This window comes from Aulostomus chinensis, chromosome 16 (genome assembly GCF_037954235.1).
Source record: "Aulostomus chinensis isolate RoL2024-O1b breed Wild chromosome 16, RoL_Achi_v1.0, whole genome shotgun sequence".
NCBI lineage: Eukaryota > Metazoa > Chordata > Actinopteri > Syngnathiformes > Aulostomidae > Aulostomus > Aulostomus chinensis.
The window spans coordinates 25,816,383-25,836,292 of NC_141335.1; the positions used below are offsets into that span (position 1 = coordinate 25,816,383).

The window sequence follows — 19,910 nt, forward strand, 5'->3', positions numbered from 1 at the left end:
CCTGTTGGCCAGCAAAGCTGGGGGAAACACTGAGCAGATACTAAAGTAGAAGTACCAGTGCACTAGGGCACGGTGCTTGTGGGCGCTAGGCCAGACATTTGTGTACGCTTCAGGTCAGTTGGTCAAAAAGTGCACTTCTGCTCTCTGGAGGACCAATATTGTGCTTCTGAGGCAACAAATGTATCTTTTAGGGAACCTCCTTCAAAGGTGTACCTGCAAGTACAGAACAGTTCTTGTCTGGTATCATTTTCTGATGTGACTCGATTCTGAAGCGATGGCTGAGCAAATGGGTGCAGCAAGGCTACAAACGTGGCGATGACGTGACGTGGACAGAGCGGTCAGGTTTCAGTGGCGCCCCTGGAGACGCCTGTTAGCACCAGGTGTAAATGTAATCAGGTCCCTCGTATCCTGATCCATTTGTGGTACCTGATGCATTTAATGCGAGGAGTAAACTGCTCATTGAATGCCTCTACACGATATATTAAAATCAAACTCTGAAGGATTTAATTTTTTGAAGCATGTAAAAGAAGGGGACTATTCTCTTTGTCGTACTAAGAAAGAAACAGATGTGAGAAACAACACTTTATAGAGTACAGGTTTCGGCAGGGCATGAAAGAGGTTTTAAGCTCTCAAATATAGACTGAAAACAAAGTGAAAGAAAGGAAAACAGGAACCAGATTTAACCAATTTTCATCCTCCATCCGTCTTCAATTTTGAAATCATGGATTTAACCGAACTGTAACAACAAGGGAGTCCTGGTGCTGATCGCCCTGAGAGCAATAATCATGACATACCTGAGGAAGATGGAGAGGGTTGCTGGATAAATGATTGCCTGTCCTCAAACAGAACATTTGATTTTGGTTTATCTTAGAACACTGCAGATGCTGCACAGCAAACATTCCTTTAGAATAAATAATGGAAAGCATCAGCGTGCCATTAACTTTCTGTTACGTTCAAGTCTTTGCCAAAAGAAAAGAAAAATACCACCAACGCTTTTTAAAATAAAAACGTAAAGCCTTGATAAAAATAGCAGCCTACCTTAGAGTTCTTTTGAGGCGGGTTGGTTGCTGGGAGCCAACTTTCCACAGCTCCCCTCAGAGACGGCATGTGTGTTACAGATTATCCTCACAGTAATCTCACTCAGGAGCCCTGCGGCTTCGAGTCGCTAAAGCCACTGACCTGTGTGTACGCTTGGTGCTCAGACATTATCATGCATACACACACGTGTGAAACATTGATTTATAACATTTCTCTTGTTTGGCACAAGCCGCTTCTCCTGCTGCTCCACAACCATGAGCACCAGTGAATGAAGAACACACTCCTGACAGAAATCGGTTAGCTGCAGTATAGACACTGTGGCCACACACCCCTGAAAGACACGAGCTTACACACTCCTTGATACCTTCAAGTGTCTGTTTCTCAGCTGCCAAGTGTGCAGGAGTTGTATATTTTACCGTTGGGGACTTCATGGCTGGGTTATGGCTCCAAGTGGATCATAAAAGATTTCCTTAATGTATCAATATCCACGTTTGAGAGAAATTGAATTTCACAGCAAATTTTACCGCAGTGAAAATACACATGAAGTGGGTTACGTGTGGGCTGTTGACGTCTCTGTTTTCTTTCGCATTAGGCACAGTAGCACGCTCCAGTAATCATGTTTATGGTGATATGAACAAATATCAGGACGGTATCAGACCCACTTACTGAAATTCAGTCGGTCTATTGAAAGTAACACAAGATTAAAATAACCAAAGGGTGTTTGATCTTTTTGTTGGCAGAAACACTATTTTAAGTGGCAGCTCAAACCTACAACAAATGTAATCTTAACTGAATGTCTCTGACACATTAGAACAACAGCTGGTTACTGCCTGACCTGTGTGACCGCAGCAGTCAGTAACCAGGAGCGCTGGTTGTTTAGAGGCGTTAGAAAAGGGCCTTCATGTCACGTTGACGGACCCCTGGAAGCAGAAGAAGGAGCCAAGAGCTTCAGGTAGACAGCAGGACCACCAGTTAGCCGGGCCGAAGCTGGCGTTTTTGCCGTCATCTGAGGACAAGCTTGTCGCATTCGAAAAAACAGAGTGATAAAGACTCCCTGAATATTTAATAAATCATCACCTTCTGCTGTTCTGTAGATTCATCTCAAGTACCTCACGGACCAGGTCATGTGATCAGCACCGTTGGATTGTGTGTCTGTCAGAAGGATTACAACGATGAGGGAGAGTTTAGCCTAGCTTGGTGGAGGGGGAGGACTCCGCACACTAAGAGGCAGATCCATTTAACTCTGTGGGAAACGTCAATTTAGGACTTTACTTTGGCCGAGGCCTCCAAGCGTCTTTGGGCTGGTGCAATCTCTCTATCTGTATTCTCCTCAACGCCAACAAGATTATCAGTTTCTGTGTCTGTAACAGGGGACCAGACATGGATTGGCTGGTGAGATCATGAACTGTCAGAGCATGAAAGATACAGAGGGCCTCACTTCAAGTCCAGTGGTGTGCATCATGATAAGTGCAGCCTACATTTATTGCCAAATACTTGAACTGATTTGTGATAGCGGCCCAGCCGGAGAACGGTGCCGCCACTGGGCCTCTAATATGATTTCAGATAGTGCGTCTGTGAAAGACAGACATTCTTCTGTATGGTGGTCTGAGATAGTTTGGGAAATTTTAGCATATAAATTGCATTGTTGATGTTGCGGATCATGACGCTGTTCATGTTGAAAGGTTATGCGATTTGTGGGTGTTTGAAAGTAGTGGCTTTGTGTGTGAGATTGCTTTGGCACCTCAGGGTCAGCCCTCCCCAGCCGCTTAGTCAGATTGAATAATGCAGGCTTGTGTAGTTAAATAGCTGGTAAATGCTCGATCAGATTCTGTAATAAATGGATGTCAGGTGTCGGAGAACGCAGGATTCTCCACTCAGGTGCTGTGGTCAGCAGTTAAGATGTTACCTGTGGGCCTCTTTGTGCTGTGGAAAAGGTTCGCGGAGGGCAGCAGCCTGAGTTTACGCCACATCTACAAGACCTGAGATGCAGGCAGGCTCCTCTGGAGTGGAACAAGATGAAAGGGTTGTTTGTGTCATATAGAGTTTCTATCTCTGCTTTTGTAGGAGACGCAGGAACCAAAAAGGTCCATCTTGTGCTCATCATATCCAGTAGTGAATGTCAGATGGCAACTATTAGTGTTTATGAAGTCATGGAGCTCCTTCAGTAGGGTTCAAAGACAGATAATGTCATGTATATGCCTCTGCAGATGGAAATGAAGAGGATTTCATGGGACTAGGAGCTATCTTCTTTCCCATGCTTGTGTCTGACACCTGAAGGTAGAAATCAGAGCCAGACAGAATCGGCGGTGTGTGCATCCTCAATACAGTGAGTACAAGCATTTAGGAAGAACTCTGCAGCCTCAGGCTCCCTTCAGAGGCCACATTTGTTTAAGAATATTACATTTCCACTGAAGTGGATCATCTTAATAAAGTCCATTGACATGTGCTTGAGGGAGGTCATCAACACATGCTAAAATGTCCTGTGTCAGACACCCCATGGCTTCTGCAGAGGGTCTGCCTCCTGGTACATCTGTGTATATTTTACAAATCTTAGGAAGGGCATAGAAAACTGTTGACTTGTTGCATCAATCTGTCCTTTGAAGTCACTCAAATTGAGCCAGAAGGATTGGATGAGCTGCAGGGTCGGTGCTGCTGAGTCGCTGCTGATACTCGTTTTGGGACTAACAGGAGAATTAAAATGCAGATTACTTCAATCATCTATCATATTCTTTTGTAGAATAGGCTCAATTGGCTGGAGCGCTAATTTCGGTCTTGACAGAATTAAACAAGAACATTGAAATATTAAACAAAAAGATGATTAAAAGTCAGCATGACCTGAGGAGATTGACAAAATTGTGGGATGATGTAAAGAAGCTGTAAATCTGAATTGTGTTCACGTGACATGAGGAAATGTAAGAGTACAGACCAGTGGAACTCTTTGATCTAAGACTGGGACGTATAAAGAGACGCAGCAAACGTCTCATCACCTCCAACCAATAAAAACAAGCCCACATTTAATCACACACAGTCACACGTCAGGATCGTCATCACCAGTTTGCACTCTTAACCTCTTATCGCTCTTAAAAACGTCTCTCACTTCCTCCACATGTGTCAGGATCGTACCCTTCTACTGTCTGTGTCGGTTCTAGTGCTTTTTATTCGCTTTATTTGCAAAATAGGCTAAAAAAAAAAGTATAGACGGCAGAGAGGAGCAAGCAGAACATTAAACCAAGGATGTTATTTATTGGTCTTTGCTGAAGATAATAGTGCAGAGAAATAAACTCAACGAATTCAACTGGATCCAAAACGGAATCGGCAATCAGAGCCCTTCCCTTCCTTCCAGTGTCTCGCTGCTCTCCTGAATCGTACCATTCAAAGAAGAAGGCAACACGTAAAAAGTGACCTGGAATGAGAGCAAATCTCGGTCTTGAGTATCGTATAAGCAGCTTTGGTGTGACATTAGCCAGTGTCAATACGGCCTCATCCAGGAGCTGTAGAACCAGGAGAAAGATGTGCTCTGGTCTCCTCTTTAATCAGAGCAAGGAGATTATTGACGTCTCTGATGAGCCAATCACCTCCAATCTGCAAGAAAAACAAAACTCAATACCTTTTAATCTTGTTGGCCACTAAACTCAGAGCTTGTCAGGGCCTTCGATTCTAAAACTTCATCCAAAAAAAAAATTTAGAGAATAGGAAAAGCTTTTTTGAGTATGAGACAGCAGAGCAGCAGGTTTTGATAGAGGAGATTTGTATTTTGCGTTATTTCTTGCTTTCTTCAGTTCATAATTATGCCAAGTGAAACAGTCTCCTGGTGTGCAGCATATGAAACGCTGGTTTGAAAGCTTGAGGATCTAATAAATCAGAATTATTAATACATCCTTAGCAGCAGGTTCATATCCAGCACATCTGCTTTGGTTTGTATTTTTGGTTTAAACCCTTTTCATTGTATGTGCTCTTGACATAAATTACACAATGGATGGGCACCGAAGGACATAAGTAACCTCATTAACTAAAAAATAACAACATGGGAGCAGGATGAAACGAAGAGAGCAGACATGGTTAGCATATCATGTCAGAATCTTTTATTGCTTCTCAGACAAAGCCACTTAAGAATCTTGAGATGTTTTTCTCTGGATTCTCATGGAAAATAGGTTTCATAAGAGCTGCATGCAGTAGAAAAATAATCAAAGGGAAGGTCCAGTCAGAATAAAAACAACTGTGTGTAAATTCATTTCATGGACTTGCTGACTTGGCTCTGCTGCAAGGTAAACAGAAGGTTTGAATTGATGTGTCTGCCAAGAATGTTCATTTAATGGTCTTAAAGTCCAGCTGAAGTGGCATTTCTGGAGTGTCTGACTACTATACATGTTTCTTAATGAAACGAGACGGAAAGCTGGGAAATAACTGGAGGACTTTGATTGGAAGACTGAAAAGTAGGCGTGTCCAGGGCATATTTAAACGGCAGGTGAGGTGTATACTGCTGGGACAGCCGTGTCCGCGTGGCTTAGCTGTCCTCCCTGAAGTGCCTTGTTCATAATCTGGAGCTCTCACACATCCACTTTCCCCAACACGACTGTATGAGAGCCAGCGAGTCAGAAACCACAAGGACAGAAACCACCAAACTAGTTTGAGGTAGCGAACACACAAACACATGTACCTCTTTAGCGAGCACTAACCACTGCATCTTAGCTTCAAGATGGATTGATGGCTGTTTTATTTTGGTTAAAACCGTCTGGTGCCTGCACACGTCAGCGCTGGTCCTACTGTGTCTGTGAGACAGAAGAAGCAAGAGGTAGACTTAAGAAAACAGAATTTAAGAGACAAATATGTCCAAGAAGGTTGCTTGGGACCGACATCCTGCTAGCTGGAGGTAGTGACACCATTTACTTCAATTAACTTTACATCGTTTACAGTTTACCACAGTTATTTCATAAATGTTCGTTTAAATTCAGCAATTTTGTCTCATTTGTTGTTATAAAGTTGTTGTTTTATCAAATAAAACATTTAGATTTTTATAGCATTTTCGGCAGGTATTGTTGAAAGGGTGGACGGTGAAGAATGAAAAAGGAAAGCATTTTTTCCTTTTAGCTTTAACACATTTACTCGTGTGATTACTAATGAAGATGTTCGCCTGAACAATCCGTGTCATACGTCCGTTGACTCCAGACAAGAGAGTTAAAGCTCTCCAAGTATTCCAGACACAGGTGTCAGTTTTAGCGCTAATGGGGGGCAACAGTTGAGCCCCCAGACGTAAACTGTGAGACGCCTCATCTTCTTCTCCGGTTGGATAATCTGCATATGTGAATAAGAAGCAGACGTGACTGTGCGCTGCCCTCTGTGTGAGGACACGTTTCCAGCCAGCCCTGCTGCAGCCTTGTCATAGCAAACAACATGTAAAAATGTGACCCATGTGGTCCCCCTTCTCAGGAGGGACTGATTGAGCTGTATGGAAGTCAGAGCCCACCCACAGAATACAAATAAGGAGAACCATATGTGGGCAGATGAATTAGGTAAACTGCACAACATTTTTATTAGATACAATTTCACTTGCCTTTTGGATGGACTGCAAGGTGACACTTTGAAAATAAACTTTGAGCCACAGGAAGAAAAAGGCCTGTGCTTAACAGAGCATAGATAAATGCAACCAGGAATCACGAAACCGTACGAACGCTAGGCTTTGCAGCTGCACTGGTTTGACCAAGATGCGATAGAAATCAGCACCGTATCCATCGTCTCTCCAGGATCGCGGGTCTGCTTGCATCACACCGAATTCAGCTCGCTCATCATAATCAGATTCATAAATATAATAAGAAGAGTCCTTCACCGACATCAGGCTTTTTTAAAATCCACCAAGAAATTAAACCAGTATTTAGTTTCAGAGATTATGAATATGTCTGCTTTAAAATGAAACTTTTCTTCCATGGACTACTGACCACATTTGATTCTAATCGCGCCACACAAATATTCTCCTTCTGAGCACTTGTGTACAAACGGGCAGCTGCTGAAAATACTTAAAATACACAGTTCAAGCAAAACAAACCCTGCTAAAAACCATGTTGATATCTTCAAATAAATCACCCTCATGTCCAATAAGCCCTGACAGCTTTAAGAAGCTTTTAGTAACCACTGACATGGAAAGATACACAAAGGTTAAAAATAGCAGAAAATGACTTTTTACTTTCACCATTCCTTGATAATTTTCTGATACACTTTGCACTGTTGCTAATTATCTTTGAATTGCGGAAGAAGAGTTGTTTGTCATTATAAAACAATAAAACAAGCCACTTTCCTGGCAGCATTAGTTTATTCAGTATTTCCTGCTTGTGATTGCTTGAATGTGGTTAAAAGTAACCTGATCAACTAGCGTGTGGTGATTGGACAGCCTCCTAAGAGCTTCGACATGACCTCTCTCCGCTAAGAGCAGAAGTAGAGCCTTCCCTGACCTGACCGTCGATGGTTCAAGTCATCAGTCGGGAAACACTGAGATTCTTCAAGTCAAACTCAGACGCGCTGAAGTTCGGTTGCAGAACAATTTTTTTACCCCTCAAGAACAGGAATAGAGGCGATTCCTCTGGAAAAAAGAAGGAATACTCCCTCGATTGTTGTACAATTAATGCTTAAATGCTGTTGTTAAGGCGGCGCTGTGGTGCAGTGGGCGGAGCCCCGGCTGCAGCACGGGGTCTTCCTGTGTGGAGTCTCCATGTTCTCCCTGTTCCTGCTGGGTTCTCTCAGGTACTCCAGCTTCCTCCACAGTCCAAAGACATCAAGAGGGACCAGGTTAATCCAGACTCTAAATTGACCGTAGGCGTGGCTGGGAGAGCCAATGGTTGTCTGTCTCTATGTGTTGGCCCTGCCATGGACTGGTGACCTGTCCAGGGGGAAGGCTGCTGGGATAGGCTCCACCCCCACCACCCTCAACAGGAGAAGAGGGGGAACATGGAGGGAGGGATGGATGGATGATGAATGGATGGATGCTGTTGTTAAACGTCAAATCTGTATTTGGTTTATTGAGATCAAGCCTTCAGTTTGCCAACCCAACGCTGAGCTGTTGTCTCAGACCTTAGGTGTAAGTGACCGGGCCTGCTAGCTGAGGTCGGCAGCACCCATGGAACGGGTCGCCAAATTACACTGACATGCGCTGCCAGCTCACGTCTCTGACGTGGTTAAACACGGGGTGTGCTGCCGTTTGTTTTCATAAAACAAATACTTCGTTGAGCTAGCACTCCCTGCTAGTGTAATGCTGGCCAGCAGGTGGTGCTGTGCAGGAACCTCCCTCCCCAACACCTCCAGACACACTGGCGACAGTTTCGAGTGCCCAGGGCTTAAGCATATTTACCAGTGCATCTGACTTCCATGTTGCTGGTTCAGGGTTAGAGTCCAGATGGTGCTAACGCAACGCAGGTTACACTAGCACAGGATGCTAACTGTAGCGTGCTTCACGGTTGTGGAGCGTTGTTACCAGAGAACAGACGTTTTTATTGAGAGAGAGGGAGATAGAGAGAGAGAATGCAGCTGTGTTTGATTGTTTATTGCATAGCCAAATCCAAGTTGACTCAGAAAAGCCGAGCATAGCCTGAAACAAAAGTGCAACAATCTTCCGCAAAAGCTTCCACCTCCTGGACGTGTGTGTGTTTTCTGACTTAGATTAAGAGAATAAATATGTTTCTGGTCGGGGGGGCACCTGGAAACACATCTTGACATTATGTAACTATTTTCATGAGCAGCCAATAGTCGGCTGCGATGCACAAATAATTAAAAAACACTCAATGAGCAGTAAACTGCACTGGGTTGTGACCTTTTGCAGCATGTTTCAGAAGTATAAGTGCTGATCTGATGAATGTCAAGGCACCTCTGACTCACAGCAGGCTGCTTTGACCACGGGGGTCTCTGGGGAGAAGGGGCCACTATATTAATCTGCCCTGAGTGAGGCGATTGTTACCCTCGCCTTTCATGTGGGCGCGAGGGCTCGGTGAGACGGCTTTTTGAGAACTTTAATAGGAGCTCATTCATACGAGCTCCCATGTTACAGAAAAGGAAGAAATGTTGCTGAATTGCAGAGAATCCACAATATTAAACAGTAGATGGGATTGTGAAGCGCTAGGAATAATCATGCCAGGCAACAGGCCGCAGGAATGCAAATCACCCCTCAAGCCAAGAGTTAAGTTAGCAGGTGGCCTCTTCTATTCACTGAATGTCAACACAGCCCACATAACATCTGGGCAGAGCAGCCACTGCTTTTAATTAAGTGAAATACAGTCACTCAATGTTCTGCCATGTCAGAAAAAATCTTATAAAAGTAGGAGTGTGGGAGGAGAAATGGTGCAACAGTACATATCCTGTGTGCCGTGAAGGTCAACACAGTTGTGTAAATAAATATTAATCCTTAACCTAATCCCTACATTTCCATGACCATTGGAAGTCCCCGTGCAGCCAAAATATTTCCCTGGAAATGGCACGTCCCCCTGCATTTCTCTAGATATTCTGCTTGTTCTTAAAGGAACGCAGTAACACTTGCTGAGCGGTGACAGACAGACATGTAGAACATGTGCCCCCCAATCTGGAAGGGTTTGCTGACAAAATTATGCATTTCTGTGCTCGGAGCCTCATGAAAATCATGCTTTTGGGCAGACTGGAGGTCATCGCCCTTTTCAACAGGCGCTCCACCACCTCGTGAGCATGTCAACAGGCGCCGTGGTGGGGCCCCTAGTTTATATCAGACTTCTCAAACATCTATAAATCTGGGCTGGTATTCCCGCAACAGAACGTACAACATCCCGAGCTCTGAATTCAAAATGCTGGCACATTGCAGACAGGGAAGAGGCAAAAAAATCTTATGAATTCACCATAAAACAAGCATTGAATCTTGGGTCAAGAAAGGGCAAGAGAGTTTTTCCAAGTGGTACATTTATTCAAATACACAAATCTCTACATGAAGATACACTCTCCTAAAACTGAAAGAAAGTGTGGAGCGAGATGTTCGAGGCTGTGACAGTCCAACAGTGTTCATGGGGGAGATTTACATAAACAACACGTAAGAATGACTTTTGCGCAGCATTTTAAATATGAACCCTCAGCACTGTAGGAGTCAGATTCCAACTCACTGACGTGATTCCCTTCCATCACACACTCGCGCGTAAGACACACAAACGTGGGAAGGTAAATCGCGTCAGAGCTGGCGGACGGTGACAGCTTGAAGAACTTCTTGTGTGTCTGTCCGGTATTACCTGATGATGACGAGGATGATGATGGCGATGGTGATGGTTCAAAAACTAAAGGAGGGATTTTGGTCAAATATTTGGAAAGAAAGATAACCCTACAAGGAACACGTGATGAACTTTTGGGTGTTTTCTGGGTCCAATTGTGGATCCCGAAGACTGTTCTGTGTCATCGAGAGGATACAGACATTAGTGGTATATTTCTGGACTTGTCATTGACAAGTTTCCATCAAATTTCATGGGTCAAAGGTTAAAAGATTGTATGAACAAAATGCCAGCTTCCTGAAATCGTCACGATCATATTCTGGGTCCGATCCAGGAAAGCCAGTTTTGATATGATAGCTGATATTGCAAAAACCTTTCATCACACTGACAAACGTCGCGGTGATTTATCGTAATTCCAGAGATCACCAGAGGTGGCAGTGGTTGCATTCTGCATCAAAACACCTACGTTTGCATGTTGGGAAGAAATTTTATGAGCAGAGTTTGATAACTGACTCCTCGGTGGTGGTCTGCACTCTCGGGGCTTTTCTAGTTTTCACCAGCCGGTTCCAGTTGTCCACTTGGCATCCGTGCACTGGGTGAAAACTGCATAGTTCCGTAACCGTTTTAGCACAAGTGTGTATTTGAAGGGCAGAAGGAGAGAGAAGGGGAAGCAGTGTCGTATCATTGTGACTCCAGTGAATAGTTTACCCATAATCACTATACAGATGTAAGTAAGAGCGAGTATATGCCAATGGACATAGAAGTTAAGTGATAACTGACGTTAAGTAAGATCAACATTTTTCTAGATCATTTAAATATCACAATATTCAGTGCTATTTTTATAAAAGAAAATAAATTAGGTAATACAGCTTTATATACATAATACTGTACATCACATCACACCTGCCGCAGGTATGTTTTTCCAGCGATTCCTATACCAGATAGTATAAATTAAACTGCGTCCACCCACTAATGGCAACCACAAGACCTTACGACCATATTTCTATATTTCTTGAGGATGACGTTTGAGCTGTCATCAAAATAAAGTACTGATATTGCATTCAGTTTGGTTGGGGCACAGCACGGCTTTGGCACATTGTCTGGAAACATTAAATGGACCTACAAAAGAAGGCGTGAAGTGGTTTTAGGAGAGGTGCAAGTGAATTATAGCTGCTACGAACATTACAGTAACATGGTTTAATGCAGTACATGTATACACTAGTGAATACTCACCAGGGTTTGGACAATGGCGTGATTTGTTGCATTCATGTGTGCGTTCAGTGGGAAGGAGCATTCGCCATCACAGTAGAAAGCAGCATAGCCCTCAGGTGCAATAATCCAGTCCTTCATCAAACCAGGACAAGGAGCCACCATCATTCAAGCACACGGCAGCGACCTGTCTGAGGCCGCGTTTCCACTGGCTCACTTTGGCTCGGGTCGGGTCGGTATGGCTCGGTACGGGTGCGTTTCCGCTAGGACTGGGTACCACGTCAGTGTGGGTGGACTCATTGGCTGAGAGTTCTCTGGCGTAATTTGTGTGGGACACAACAACAATGGAGGACATGGAGGCGGCGTGATGCCTGCTGCTCAGTCACTGGTTTTTGCTTTAACTAAAAGTGAGGGAGCACAGACAGGCGAGGCTTCAAGCAGCGGAACAGAACCCCCAAGAAAAGAATACAAGACTTCACCAAGCGATGACCAGGATTCCGCCGAGGCCAAGATGATACAAAGTAGACGGCGCAAGCGGGTGAGTCTCCCAATCAGCGCCCCGCTATGTGCTTACGTCACATTTTAGTTCCTGCTCGGCTCGCTTGGAACCCCAGCGGAGCAGGGACCGAAATAGTAATAGTTAGTACCGTGTTGGGCCCAAACCTACCCGACCCGAGCCGAAGTGTCACTGATTGCTAGGTTTTTGTTTGTGTGTTTGAAGAGAGGTGAAATACTTGTGTCTTACCTGCCAACCCAGATCACGAAAGCTGACATACAGTTCATGTTTCTTGCAGGCCTGCTTCTGCTCACTGGTGTTGTAATCTGAGAAGTACCAGGATTTTCATGATGAATGTGAAGTCATGCTGCTGGGTGCTGTGTCAGAGCTACAACGGCACACCGGCACTCTAATCTCCTTCCCTTTATTTATCAAAAACATCTCAATCAAACTTTAGAACTGTCAGAAAAAAAGGATTTTGCGGAGCAACGACAACAGACGAGGCGACGCACACTTTGATCGGACGAAGGCGGAGTAGGGGATGCTATACATAGCTGTAAAAAAACAGTGGAAGAAGAAGAGTTGTCTTGGCCGTCTACCAGTGAAATGGAGGAATTACTTTCATTTGGAGAGTTGTAGTAGTTGTTTGGTGCCAGCTATGTTCGGCCATGTTGCTGCTGTCAGAGTCAAAGACAAAGATCGTGGAAAAAAGCCACGTGAGCGCTTTTGCTTATGTCCTCTTCAATTCTTCCCCAAAAACCTTTTTAGTTTGAAGAAGGTTTTGTTTTTTGTTTTTTTTTCCATCTCTGCTGTTTGCATCAATATTTCAAAAGCGATTTAAGCAATAAGTACTCAAGAAAATACTTTTAAGGACACATACTTTGTGAAACCTTTGAGCAAATGAACCTTAAACATTTACAGTGGTGTGTGAGTAGAAGAACGCAAAGGCAGGAATTGAGCCACAACCTTTAATTTCCCAAATCACTCAGTGCCACTTCAGGAAGGAGGAGGAAAATTAACAGCCTTGATACAATCCATCCACTTAATATGACCGCTGCTATCAGGTGCACAGTCACAAACTGTCAATCAACGCTTCTAAATTTTAAGTTTTACCGTCTAACACAACAGCACTGGAGGTCAAATTGTTTCCAAGTAAAACGACTAAAAAGCTACTCTCCAGAGGAGCAGTCGAATTATATCCATACTAGTGCTAAAATTAATCTAATTAATAGCAGGATTTGTAATTAATTGATCTAATTAATCACATTTGAATCTCTTATCTGTTTGAGGTGCCCAAATAAAGAATTTGAATTCTAGGACACTACAAAATTGTCGTGCATGACCAATCAAATGGATGCACTACAAAGAGAAGACTTGAAATCCACATTTTTATTGGTGGGTGAATAAAACCTAAGTCAGGGCGTCTGAAGGCGGAGTCTCAAACAGGCGCTTTGACCAGCGACGCATGTGTGGCGTGACGGGCCGCTGCCAAGTACGGCTCCTTCAGTGGGCCGAGTTTAAAATGCTGGCGTCGGGGGAAAATTTGCATTGAATTGCCACTCAAGTGTGCTATAATTAATCTTGCGTTAATTTTCATAAGGCGTTAATTTGTGGTGTAATTAATTAATCTAATTAATGCATGAAAGTGACAGCCCTATTCTACATATTTCAAAAAACACAAGCATGTTGGCCGAGGAAGTTTAACATCAGAAATATTACAATTCTAAAAAGTAAAACAAAGATCCGTTCCTCCTGGGATCCATAATATTCAGTCTGTTATTTATTCTTAATTTCATGGCCGCGAGCTGAGAGGGACGAGTGATCGCTGGTTTACTGAGAGTGACATACCTCCACCTTTGAGGGCTCGCGATGATTCTTGTTGATTACTGGATTTATTGCGATTGTGGTTCTTCTTTTTCCCTCCGGCAGCCCTGACAGAGCGCAGCAGCACGCCGCTGGCCTTGAAGAAAGCAACCAGGAACGGCTGCTTGGACTGGGGCCCGTTCCTCCCAATGATCCCCGCAGATTTGATGTTGATACTTCGACCTTCACAAAAACAAAAGGTGAATAAGGACGTCTCATCTTTTTAAGTAAGCACTAAATTAGCCTGAAATAAAGAAAAACATTGTCACATCTGCTTTCAAGGTGAGTGTGAAGTCCAGCATCTTCACAAAAACAAAGCCGTTATTCTTGTTTTGCAGATTTGTTGACTGATTTGTAAATGAAAATATGATTTTTAATCAAATACAGACATTGACCTTTTCTACCATCTCTGCACAACCTGGAGTGGGAAGCCAAGAACAAACGTCTTGTTGTTGCTTGGAAAAACTGAGTGTCACTTGCCGTCTATCGTCTCCACACAGAGCTGAAGGCCCAGGTTCTGCTGCGGGTTCATCACCCAGTGGTTACTGGTGGCCGTGATGTCAAACACTAGCCAGCCGCCGTCGGATGCCTGGACCGTTTTGGAGTCCAGTAAAAATGTGTCTGCATCTCTGAAGGTAGGAGCAAACACAGCACACTTGAGAACGCCGATGGGAAACCTGTCCAGAATGAGTGTCACAACCTCAGGGCCTGCTGCAGCAAACGCCACTGGCCTGGGCGGCGGGAAACGGGGACCCTGCTTTGGAAGCAGGATTTCTTTTCTAAAAAAGTGCTTTCGTAGTAAAATCCAGGTATTTGATAATTTTGTGTACTTGGTACTGCAGTCCAGGTGACAGCGCTCCATCCAGGAAGCTGCGACTGTAATAAACTGCAAGGCTGTGTGTTAAAAGACCAGCCAAGACTTCAGCTATTTGATGGGCAAACCATTGGAGGGGTTATGAATCATGTATATCAGCTCGTGTGGATTTGAGCATGAGCCTGACATCAGGCATCCATCAACCCAGAGTTTTAAAAAAGCCCTGCTTCGCAATTTGCATTGGATTCCTTTCAAGTGGCGGCTGGGATAAGGCAGCGCCTGTTCAGCTTCTGTGGTTACATGGTGCTGGTCAGAAGGAACCAGGATTTTCCACGTGACCCCGACAGTTCAGGAATTATTTCTGCGTTTATTACAGGTGTAATAAAACTCAGCCTCATGTGGAATTCCACATAAACCTTATGGCTGACATATTAGTGAACTTCCTCTTTGAAATGTTCAGTATTCAACGGAGATCCTGTGACATTTGAGAGTGCAGGGGTGAGACTTGTCCGTTCTGAGCGATGGAGCTGGTTTCCCCTCTACACGACGTAGACGAAAAGTCTGACGGTTTAGTTTGACCTCAGTCAAAGAAGCAATTTCTTTGTGGTGAGTTTTAATATTTTTTTTCAGGTTTTTTTTTGGGCATATTGAGTATTTGTCTACTTGTCTTTTTGAGAAAAATATCTGAAAACAGTTTCGTCTTAAATAAAAAATGTGTTTTAATCACAATTTCAGGGTTTTTTTTTTTTTTCATTATTGTTCCTTTTGTCAACAAAATCTCTTCAGGTTTTATTCTCATTTCAGTTTGATTGTAGTGGGTTTTTCTTCCTCTTCTTCCACTAAATTCATGGCGAGTGTTTAGCAAAACAAACATCTGGAGGTGTGTTTTGTTGTAGTTTTACTGCTTTAGCACCTCGACTTCAGTGTCATGGAAGTCGACTGGAGCTTTTTCTCAATCCTGCACCAGGCGACTTGGAAGGGTGTGCAACTAGAACATCATGTCGTGATGGTGTTGAAATGTCACGTGACAATATTGTTGAAGGGTTCTAGTCCTCCAAATACTACCTGACATTCCTCGTCCTGTGAAAACACAACATCAGCTTCCCCTTTAAGAGTCCGTTGGTGAGGGTCTTGTCAGAGCCCAGGGGGGCCGTATCTCCCCTTCAATCACACACACACACACACACACACACACACACACACACACTTCTGGCCAGCCAATGTGGGCCCACTTTTGAGTAGCCCCTTGTGTGTTCAGCTATGTCATGGTTTAAACTTCCGGAATATTGTTAAGACAAGCAGGTGGTGGGCATAACAGCGACCCCGGGGCACCCAGGAGAGCCCCCTCCCCCTGATATGGGCCCTCCTGGTTGCATCTGGGACTCGGCCAGCTTGGCGAGCAGCACAAAGACGAGTGATAACTGATGGAGCGTCGGAGCTTCATAAGTGGCCAGCTTGCTAATGGGCTCCTCTTTATCCCAGGACTATATTTGTGAGGCAGACATGGTGCGAATGACGGAGAGCAGAGCTGCCGATAGACGGAGTTCTGCTCCAGTGGAAAGTTTCAGCCGAGAGAGACACTCGCTGCTGTCTTCTTCAGCTGTCAACCATACAAGGATCAGACACAGGCCTTCAGTTACGACACAGGCCTGCAGTTTGAACAGGAACGTGTTGGGCGGCGACTCGCGCATTGATCAAAAAAAAAGAATCACCACAGTTGAATACGTTGGTCTTTTCTTGTGAACTTCCGGTTGATTCTCTACTTACTTGTTTTGAAACTCCTTGATGACTTGATAGATGGTAACCTTCAGAGTGATGTTGTCGTAGCGAGCATGACTGCGGTCCTTATAGATCCGAAACTCCGCAGCAGTCACCGCCTCCCCATCTGGGATCTGAGTCAGATCGAAGCGGAACTCCTTGTAGTGTCGCCGTTGATGGGAAAAATCTTTATCTTTCTCCACTGGGGAAGGAAGTATTTGATGGTGAGTTTGATTCTGCTGGCACCAATGGCAGAACAAAACCTCCTTCTCACCTCCAAAGATAAAACATGCGACAGTCATTTATCACATCTTCTTTCTAGGTCGCGCCTCCAGTCCAAACACTGGGACGACCAACAAAAGCACTTCCAGTTCATTAAATCAGCCGAGTGAATACAGGTAGCAGGTCTCAGACAGGCCCTCCACTGTGCAGCTAACGGCACCCCGGCCGTGATGAATGGGCTGTCAGCGAAGAAAAACAGGCTGATTTCAATTAAAGACACTTTTCTTCTGCTCTTCATGTGAGAGAAAAGACCCGACAGGATTAGTCAGTGTCATGTGATCTGACCTCCTTTTGACCTCCCGTAAATTTTATACAAAAGGATTAAATGACATTGGAAGTTCTAAAATAAAATGAAACGATGATTGAAATGGGATGTAAACTCCTCCACTTTTCCTTTAGACGACCGGTGTCATTGACTTTGTAGTAAACCTGCTAAACTAAAGGAGGAAAATGTTGATGCTTCGCAGGAGTGTCGGCTGAAAGTCTCACACTCCTGCCTGGAGGCAGAAAAGAGGCCTGCGGTTCGGGTCGGAGGCTTCGCTGGCGCCCGCGGTGATATCATGCAGTGCGTTTCCCTGATGTTTTATCGAGAGGGAACGCCTGCGGTTACTTAGCACCAACAGGTCAGAGGTCAGGTCTGACTTCTACCTGCTGAGCGTGTTCCATTATACGAGCCGCAGGCAGTAATTTGAAGCAACAGTGCCACCAAACATACAGCATTTAATGTTTAAACGGTTAAAAATTAAACCCCAACGAGCAGAGCTGGACGTCGGCGCAGGCTCGCTGGGACTGAATTAAGTCGATGCCCGATTCCCATTTTCTAAGATTCTGAAACATTTACCTCTTCAGTCCTCTGGCATTGCCTGTGAGGCGTGTAAATAGCTGACCTGTCACAGCCAGCACATGAACATCAGCCAGCTGAGGTCAGCCGCTATACGTGAGCGTACTGTAGAGAAGACAGAGGCCCATTGAACACTGACTGACAGTCCCCAGAACCGGCGTGCAGCTCTCAAGGCTGACAATGTACATGCCCGGCTACGCTGGTAAGTGGAAACAGATGGGCCGCGGCTAAGGTGAGGCACTTCCAAGATACTCCACACACGTTCACCGTACATCTCTGACTCGATCACTACACCAAGTATTAATACTTCTTAGCAGCTCTCATGCTGGCACCACAGCTTCACAATCCCTTTCCACGTGGCACGGAGTTTGTATTCAAATTCCTGACGAGAAAAATTAAAAGAACCCCAATCTGAAGACTTCAGTTTGGGGTGTAGTGACCGCAGCTAAAGACATCCAGGGATCAGTCAATATCTCCCCCAGTTTAACAACGGGAAATAATTTAGACCAATTTTCTCAAGGTCAGACGGTCATCTGATAAGTCTCTGTGCGCTGCGGGGTCAAGGAGCACAGCTACTGAGCAAACACTCTCGTTAAACACATCAGCTGCAGTTTAATGGGAAGCAGCAGAGGCGGATCAGCACTGCTCCGTGAAGTGCAGGGTATCTGGCCCGGCCCGGGGCGGCTGAAGAGGCGGCAGCCCGCGGGCTGACGGGGACAGTAAAACAGACCGTTTTATAAAAATGCTTCGTTTTAGATTTTTCCAAAACCCCTTTGATAAATTAGAACATTTTCGGAGACGACATTCTGGTGTTAAACTACGGTAAAGAATGAGCAGCGTGAGGTGAATTAGTGGCGTGTAAACCTGGAGCCTGGCTGCTCACCTGCTTCACACACAGAACTGCCCTGGAAGAGCAAAATGAGTCCTGCTTCCAACACTTTTGTTGTTGTTGTGGCACAAACGTGAGTCGGTGAATTGTTAAACCACACAGCCGCTCCTGAAGCAAGCTATAATTCAGTCCGGTAATTAGTTCGGAGGTGGAGGGAAGCGCTTACCCAGGTTAACGAAGCTCATGACCATGTCTGCGTCATTGAGGAAGTTGGTGTCGTGCGCGGTGGTGAGCGCGGAGCTGTGGCCTAACGGAGGCAGCGCTCGGTAGGGCTGCGCCACCCGGGAGTAGCCGGCGGGCTGCGGGTTGTAGTAGCCCTTCCTGCTGGGGCCTTGAGCCTTGGCGCCGTAGCTCCTGCCGGTACTCTGCGCTGGCGGCGCCCCCTCCTCCTCCACGGCCATGGCGTTGTACAGGTCGAGCATGAAGAGGGGCGCGGAGGACGCCTGCTTCCCGGGAGAGAAGGGCCTCGGACGGTGAGGCAAGCCCAGGATAGAGAGAATCTCCCGCTGGATCTCCCGGCGTTCGTGATTGCGCAACCTCCTGTAAATAAAGCTGGAGTGCACATGGTTGTCACTTAAGCCGCAATGAGCGCAGGACAGAAAGCTCAAGCAGCTCCAGGCGAGTCCGAGTACGGCCCGGTTCAAAGGTGTGTGCGCCGGCATCTTACAAGCTGGGAGGTTCAACTACATCGCACTGAGAGGAGAGAGAATAGAGAGTGTGTCTGCCAGCACGGACTCATAGACTCTCCACATGAGCCAGAGGCACCACCGCAACTTTCACGGTGGTAACTTCACCACTCGGCTCCTCTACAAATGAGGGATCAGTTTGCAGGGAAGGCGGCTCTCCTCCTGTCCTGCCTGCGTGCGTGGTCCTCCAGCAGGGGTTCCTCCTCCAGGGTCCATCCACAGCCTCTGCGCCTCCACCAAGTATTTATGAAGCTGTGACCCCCCGTCCCTCACCTCACTCGTCTGTGATGAGGACGCGGGGAGGTACGCCCATCAAGCGGAGGGAGAGCCCGGAGTGTCCAGTGCATGAAATGAACTCAAGTGTGTCAAACATGAGCAGCAGCCCGCTCATTCTCGCGCTCCTGCTCCCCTGAGAGCGAGTGTGTCGGGGCTGTTGCCGCCCCTGGAGTCCATCCCACACTCAACTTTTTGTTTTTGCGTCCACCTCCAGCGGTCGCAGTAAAACTTGGGTCCTGTCCCGTGATGGATGTGGCGGCTCAGGGGTGTAAAAGGAGACACTTGAAATCCGAGAGCCTGTCCTAAAGAATAATGACGGGGCCAGTTTTAATCACCTCAGCTGGAGGAGAGGGCTCCACTGCACGGGTCTGTGTGCGCGGTTCAGCACTGAGATGACGGGGAATTTTTCTCCTGGACGCACCTGAACGCGAGTCCGTCCGTCCTGAAGTAGACCAGGACGGAACAGGACAGGAGCGCTGGACCGGCAGCCTCTGCGTGTCTGCGCAGGCCACATCAGCGCAGTTCATCGAACACTGCGAATGGAGAGAAGCTCATTGG

General features: G+C 45.7%; 2 protein-coding genes and 1 long non-coding RNA gene across 5 annotated transcripts in view; 1 reads left to right on the forward strand and 2 right to left on the reverse strand.

Annotated features, from left to right (window-relative positions):
• The window catches only part of hmgcll1 (3-hydroxymethyl-3-methylglutaryl-CoA lyase like 1), an 18,208-nt gene extending 16,044 nt beyond the window's left edge, over positions 1–2,164 (reverse strand). Inside the window, exons 1-2 of one of the 2 annotated variants that reach the window (XM_086179617.1) lie at positions 2,116–2,164; positions 1,874–1,958 (exon numbers count right to left, since the gene is read on the reverse strand). The gene's annotated coding sequence lies outside the window, so the exon portion shown is untranslated. Of the gene's footprint in view, positions 1–1,038; positions 1,101–1,873; positions 1,959–2,115 lie in introns of those variants that run through there. The other variant, XM_086179616.1, reaches the window with a different exon arrangement.
• Positions 1–14,750, forward strand: part of LOC147247995 (uncharacterized) — a 19,682-nt gene extending 4,932 nt beyond the window's left edge. For both annotated transcript variants that reach the window (XR_015109323.1, XR_015109324.1), the window contains exons 4-5: positions 13,873–14,006; positions 14,307–14,750. This is a non-coding gene — a long non-coding RNA (uncharacterized LOC147247995). The remainder of the gene's footprint in view (positions 1–13,872; positions 14,007–14,306) is intronic.
• Positions 9,941–19,630, reverse strand: bmp5 (bone morphogenetic protein 5). The gene is made up of 7 exons (XM_086179613.1): positions 18,557–19,630; positions 16,388–16,580; positions 14,287–14,435; positions 13,792–13,989; positions 12,193–12,269; positions 11,472–11,582; positions 9,941–11,357 (listed from the first exon to the last, which is right to left on the reverse strand). Exons 1-7 carry the CDS (start codon positions 19,050–19,052, stop codon positions 11,208–11,210), a joined length of 1,374 nt encoding a protein of 457 aa, XP_086035739.1. The 5' UTR covers positions 19,053–19,630; the 3' UTR covers positions 9,941–11,207.
• Between the last annotated feature and the right edge of the window lie 280 nt (positions 19,631–19,910).

Excerpts from the sequence above, each read along its gene's own strand:
- bmp5 (XM_086179613.1), bottom strand. The coding sequence starts at position 19,052 with ATGCCGGCGCACACACCTTTGAACCGGGCCGTACTCGGACTCGCCTGG. Across the intron at positions 14,436-16,387 it reads ATCAAGGAGTTTCAAAACAA|AGATGCAGACACATTTTTAC; the intron begins GTAAGTAGAGAA and ends TCCTACCTTCAG. Across the intron at positions 11,583-12,192 it reads TTCGTGATCTGGGTTGGCAG|GACTGGATTATTGCACCTGA; the intron begins GTAAGACACAAG and ends GGTTTGATGAAG.